Source organism: Lolium perenne, chromosome 5 (genome assembly GCF_019359855.2).
Source record: "Lolium perenne isolate Kyuss_39 chromosome 5, Kyuss_2.0, whole genome shotgun sequence".
NCBI lineage: Eukaryota > Viridiplantae > Streptophyta > Magnoliopsida > Poales > Poaceae > Lolium > Lolium perenne.
The window spans coordinates 25,744,836-25,751,444 of NC_067248.2; the positions used below are offsets into that span (position 1 = coordinate 25,744,836).

The window sequence follows — 6,609 nt, forward strand, 5'->3', positions numbered from 1 at the left end:
TTTGTGGGCATGCCACACATTAATTTTAGTTTTCTTTTTCCCACGACACCTTTCAGGCTTTCACCGCTTAGCCTATCTCCTTATCCCATCCCCTCTCTCTCTAAAAAAATTATCGCATGGGACACAAAATAGGGAGGATGCCTATCGCGGGAGGCTCCGCCAGGCCACCGCCATCGCCGGCGAGCGCATTGCGGGAGGCTCCGCCATGCCGCCGCCGACGAGCACGAGGAGGCGTATCGTGGGGAGGGTGGCGCCAGTCCGCCGTCGGCTCCGCTACCTCACCGCCAACGAGCATGAGCCTTGAGGTTGAGGAGGAGGCGCGTCGCGGGGAGGACTCCGACAGGATGCCGTCGTCTCGGCCACGCCACCACCGACGAGCTCGAGGAGGAGGAGTGATGTGGGGAGGGTTGCACAAGGCCACCGTCGACTCCTCCACGTCGTGAAGAGCAACTCCGATGGAGCCCGACCGCCTCGGCACATCCTCTGCGAGTTGAGCGCTCCGGCCAGGGCGCCATCTCGATGCTGGCTCTCCTACAGGTGTGTAGCCTCTCTCTCTCTCTCCCTGAGATTCTCCTAGCCATCAAGATCCTTCAAACAACTACGACCGGCAGCGCTTCTATATCGATTTTGTGGCCGGATCTCATCGCATCACCTCCCATGGCCTGCATCCACGGCGTGATGATTGCGGAGGCGAGGCTGAGTATCACAGACGGCAACAACATCACTAGAGTTACGGCCGTACTGGCAGCAGTAGAGCGACGACTGCCATGGTCCGTGCTTTTCTTTGCTGCCCCTCGATCATCTATGCCTCCTTTCTTCCTGCACAAAGGCGAGCCAGTTCTGTTGTTGCGTCACGAATCCAAGTTGACTACACTTTCTCTTGCTCCTGAAAGGGGCACTCGATGGGAGCAATCAGAGACTCAGAGTAGTGCAGTGGTTGTTGTTGTTGCTATGCTTCTTCCTTGAGAGACCTGACAACAGAGTTGGCTGATATGTTCTTGCTGCTTCTTCTTTCATGTGTTAGATAGTAGCAGATCTTGGTGGATAAACATATCCGTATTGGTGATTTTAGTTCATGTATTTTGCCTTGATATGTTCCTCAAATCGCTAGAATGATTTGTCTTCATTTTTTTTATGTGCAACCATTTTTCTTTTTCCAAGTTCAGACCCCCCCCCCCCCCCCCCACACACACACACACAGGCCAACACCACCAACACATGTGTATTTGGCCATCGGGGGCTTTGCTTTGTAGTCATCCCTTGAAGTTATTAATTTATGATGGAAAGTAGAAATATATTTTTTCATGCAAAATGGTCCGATACTTCTTTTTGAATCGTACATAGAAGAACTGAATTGAAGTATATGGAATGGAAGAGATCCAATTAATTTATTTGTTCATCCTACATACTAAATTAGACAGTAAATGTAGGATAAGTGATAATCGTAAAATAAGTCATGAGTTTTGTCTGTATTCGAGTTACAAATCTTTCAAAAGACTGGATAGAAGATAGATTACTAGGAATAGAATGCTCCAGTTCATGCACATACGGTGAAAACTGTTATTTAAATCTGAAATGGATTATGTAAAAATATAAATGAATTTGAGAACTGGCAATATTCGTTGTACAAAATAAAATGGAAAAATATAGAAACACGGTATGTATAAATGATAAAGGTGTAGTGCAAAATAATATAAAGAAGAAGCATGTGCTGTGGTATGTAGAAAAGGGGAACAACTGACAAGGAATGGGCGCATGTTCTAGCTAGGACAATGGCTTGAGGGGTTATATGGATAGTCTGAATAAAAGTAGACCTATCAGTTCATATGTGGGTGATACTTCTGCTTCTCTATCCATTGTGATTTAGATAGCATACAGTGTTGTGGTGTGTTTCTCTAGCCAGTGTGAGGCTATAAAAAAAAATATATAGTTTCAGTTGCCCTGCTTTTTGTGTGACAATAGTTTAGTTCTCTAAGAGTGCATAATAATAGATGCCCTTGTTCAATATTGTAGTGAGGTTTTCTGTTGAATCATTCTCTCTCTAGGAAGGCCACATTTTTTGCTCTTTTAATAACATATCCATCATATGACATGGTGCAGTGAACTGTCTCTAACAATGGTTATCTATTCATACATAAAACTATCTAGACTGTAATAGTAGTGAAATATAACCAGTTTGATTTCCGAGATGCAATATATGGATTCTGTTTGCAAGTTCCCTGCCAACTTTCTACCTCCGCCTCCAAATCTTATCCTCAATATAAGAATAATTGTCACATACATATAAGTTCAGCAGAACCTGTTTTTCACTATTTCCAAAAGGCCGGGGGGAAGTTGATTCTTAGTCTGTTAGATGACACTTGCCAAACATACACTATCCCTGAAACTATCTCCTTAGAAAATTCTCTTAGGCTAGATTGTGATCTTTCTATGTCGTTTAACACATTCACTCCAATCTATCTATATAATACCTTCAAATTATTACTTTAAATCAACTTTATTGTCTTCTCTAAAATTATTCTTACTTCCATGTTGTGGGTTCGTCTTTTGTCATAGAGTTGAAGGCGCATGCTAGCTAGAGGTCAGCTTCATCTGCCAATCACACTCTGCACTGCAGCGTCTAGAGGAGACGACTTGGTGTTGCATCGGCTCCTGAAGTGCGGCCTGGATCCCAATGAATCGGATAACAATAATCCAGGACACACTGTTGTTAATTAGTTCCTGTTATATTGTATTTTTTGGTATCTGAATCTTAATTTTTAGGTGATGATTTGTTAACAGCATATAGCACTTCCAATGGGGGTGGGTAATGTGTTGGGCTCTTGCTAGAGAATGGCGCTGATCCAAATCCTAGATGTATGCTTTCCCAATTTTGAATTCGGATACAAATTTGTTACGTGATATTTAGTTTATGTTAATTTCAAATTCAGAATTTTGTATCACTGTTTGTGTTATGGTCGGTCTGACCTATACACGTAGGAAGCCCACTAGTGGCTAGTTATGGGCTTAGCCCAAGTAAATTAGGGGCTTAGCCCAAGTAAATTAGGGTTTCGAGGAGGCCGTCCTCCTATATAAACACTTGTATCCCTTCAAGATTAATCAGACAATAATTCAGTATCATTACTGTCTCGTCTCCTGAAGGGAGACGGGAGAACCCTAGCCCCCGCCGCACCAACCCTAGCCGCCTCCTTCTTCCTCCGCGACGGCGCCCAGCCGCCGGCGCCGAGCTCCCCAACCTCTCCGCCCTCACTTCCCACCCTTACAACCTCCGCCCCTAAACCCGGTAGAACCCTAGTCTCTACCAGTTTGTGACTTTTTCTTTAATAATTTGATTCCAAGTATTATAGTTAGTCTCATTTAGATCTCTTGCAATGTACATGCAGATACAGGAGGAGAAGTTCCTTTATGGAGGCCTCAAGCAGGAGGCACAAGCCCCTGGCGCATCTGCTAGCGGAGCCTGGCAACGGCCTGCCTGTGAGCGACCCGGCCATGTATGCACGCGCCGCCGTCAAGGAGTATGATACCACATTGCTTGAGGAAATCATCCGGCGGGGATGTGACCGTTGCATGTTGCAGCGACAGCTGCACCTCGCAGTCCAGGACGACAACATCTGGGTTATCAGAGAACATTGGCTGCGACATCTAGCTCGGGCCAAGGATGAGGGCTGCCATTGTTCTCAGCAGTGGTCAAGGTGCACACCTGAATTGGCCATGCTGCACCGAGCTGAATGCCATGACCTGGCTGTTATGGTGAACCAAGTTGTTCGGCTTTCAGAACTGTGGATTTCACGTCAAGGAAATCTCTTGAAGAACAACATGGTACATACTGTAAGCATCCCATTAATTTGGCCATCCTCATATCAGTTTGGGTGGTCTAATGGAGGTAAGGGAGTTTGATAGAATAATTCATTTGAGCAATTTTTTTGTTCGAACATCTTATTTCATACGCAATATAAATATAATACCATGATGTTATGTACAAAACTAGAAGAATGACAATATTAAATTGTGTTACTATGCTGATGATTAACTTGATATAGGAAGCGTCAAGAATATATGTGCGTTTTCAGTGGCAGAATGGTGCTGCCGTATCAGTGGCATCAACGCTGTAAATTTTGGTTCTGCCATCATAAGCTTCTGCTAGAGTAAGAATAATAGTTTATTTGTTCCTACGTACAAACATTTTCTGGCCTGCTGAGTGTATAATTTGTACCATACAAACGTACTATACAATAGACGGAAGTACATTATTCTTTGGGTGAAGATTGTCCACTGCTTTATCCTGCAGACTGAGATATGGTTTTCATGACTCTTGCCAGTTCTTTAGGCCTTGGTTAGGTAGTTGACTGCTAGCAGTACATTTTTTGTCGGATTGAGAAATTCTATGGTGCTTAGCCTCTGTGGTTTGTATTTTTTTAGTAAATCATTCGCTGACAGAGTTGGCAGCTATACTTACAATGTAGATCAGGAAGAAAGTTCAACCTTTTGTAATAGAAAGTCTTGAGCTCTGTTTTTGATATGTTGATTCTTTTATCAACAAAAGTGAGATAATCATCCCATTTCCTATGCTTGGCATCAAATACATAATTGCTGAAATGCCTCATTTAACAAACATTGTTGTTCACTTCATGTTGGCCAACTATTTCATCAAGGAAGATACATAGATAGATAGACTCAATTCATGTGCAAAAAGTAAGAGTTGACTGTTTGAATTTTGTTGCATAAGGAGGTATATGGTCAGGCAATCAGCAGTCCCACAAGTCTGCAGGTGGAAGCTAACATATGTTTGGTGAAGTTATTTGTGAACTCTTGCAGATGCCAGCTGGAGGGAGTAGTGTTGGAGGACCTAATATCAAATTCTTGCAGACGGTGCTAACTGCCAACACCAAACCATTGCAGACGGTGGCTGCAGCTAACCAGTATCTAGATTGCCATCAACAGCCAATGCATGTATAAATAAGACTTGTGTAGTGTATGTTATGTATCCTTCTCACTGCCTGCTAATATTGTATTGTACTATGGTTTGTGGTTCCTTTTTCACCCTATATACTTCTTGCAAGATCATACCTATTCTATTGTTGTCTCACTCCGTGCAGTGCGAAGATATAATTTCCTACTCTGCATAGTACTAGGACATGGTTTGTAATATAGAAAACAGAATACAATATACCAAACAAACTAAAGATAGAGCTGAAGGCTCTATAGTTTTTACGTTCTCTAAGTACTACAAAGGAAATTGAGGTTGCCTCTCCCACTCGAGTGAAGCATACGAACCAAATTGCTCTCAGTAACATAAGAGAGAGGAACATACCAATTAGTCACGTCTCCCATGCCTTCCACATCCTTGGCGATGGCTGCTGAGCTGATGCCCACGGAGAGCCAAATCTCCGGGCTTTCTCCGCTGGCATCCCTGCATCTCTGCCCTTTAAACGCCGCCTACATTGCCGCGGAGCGAGCAGTGACGACATTCAGGTGGTCGTCCAGTGCGGCGCGTACGTCAAGTCAATAGAAGCTTTTCTCCAGGTCGATCCGTGGCCGACCATATTCCCCTCACCTGTGTCAAAGGATAGATGACCAAACAAGAATCCATTTCTCCATGTCCGAGCAGATCAAGCTTCTTTTCTTTGTCTTACCCCTATGTTGTACTCACCCCTTTGGTCAGATACACGGATGAAATTCTGATACTTTATATGTGGGCGCAATAGCATATTGAAGCTTATACTGTTCGAATGATAAAAGAGTGCAAACCGCTATGGCTACGAAGGCCCAATACTCTTCGAGAGAAATGTTTAATCATTTAACTGACTTATCATTTCAGTATAAAGTTAAGATGGAACAAAGGGCACGGTATGTCTCGATCACCCACTTACTCAATGCAAACATATAAAATTTCTCTCTCAGACACAATCAATCCACTAAGACATGTTCTCACCTTTGTTTCTAAAACATGCACCGAGATTAGCCAACAACCAAATGACAATATGTAGGAATCATATCTAAGCACACAAAAAATACTAGCTGATTATAGAGCTACCATACAAAAAAAGATAACAACCCCGAGCCTTAAAAAATTGGATTATACGTAATTCTAAATGGATTTTTTTTTAACTGCAACCCACATACATTTACCACCGCCAAAAATTACTGTCAACCAGCCACCACATAGCGCGGCGTGCCGCCGCGCCGGTCATTGCTAGTATTTATTATGATAAAACACCATAATTTTTTGCGTTCCATAAAGGCATGTTTTGAACAAGAATAATGAAATAAAAATTCTAGATAGGTTTTCTCTGGCATAGGTTCATATCATGTGATACCCACATCAGATGCCAAAATCAAACCGATAAGAACTCGATATCTGATATTTCAAACTAGGCAAATGCAATAAAAATAAGTTTTTATGTTGAGCTTTTTTCTGCATTGTCTCGATGCCGCAAACTTGTCAATAATAAATCTGCCAACAAAACCTCTTTTAAGTGCATATAATCTACCAGGAATCACGTTTCCCCAGGATTCAAGAATGTGGCAGGAAATGTTGAAGAAATTATGTTTGCCCTTCTTTAAGAAGTTTATGATAAGCGATATCAAGGCACTGGATGGGTGTCGCTG

General features: G+C 42.7%; 1 protein-coding gene across 1 annotated transcript; it reads left to right on the forward strand.

The window, feature by feature from the left end:
- Positions 1–322: 322 nt before the first annotated feature.
- LOC127298733 (uncharacterized) lies at positions 323–5,045 on the forward strand. Its single transcript, XM_051328589.2, has 3 exons — positions 323–537; positions 3,384–3,883; positions 4,041–5,045. The coding sequence occupies exons 2-3, from the start codon at positions 3,406–3,408 to the stop codon at positions 4,142–4,144; spliced, it is 582 nt and encodes a 193-aa protein (XP_051184549.1). The 5' UTR covers positions 323–537; positions 3,384–3,405; the 3' UTR covers positions 4,145–5,045.
- The last annotated feature ends 1,564 nt before the right edge of the window (positions 5,046–6,609 follow it).

What these genes read in the sequence shown, in the direction of transcription:
- LOC127298733 (XM_051328589.2), top strand. Translation starts at nt 3,406, where the DNA reads ATGGAGGCCTCAAGCAGGAGGCACAAGCCCCTGGCGCATCTGCTAGCG. An exon ending in GTTTGGGTGGTCTAATGGAG is followed by an intron (nt 3,884 to 4,040) that starts GTAAGGGAGTTT and finishes AACTTGATATAG; the next exon opens with GAAGCGTCAAGAATATATGT.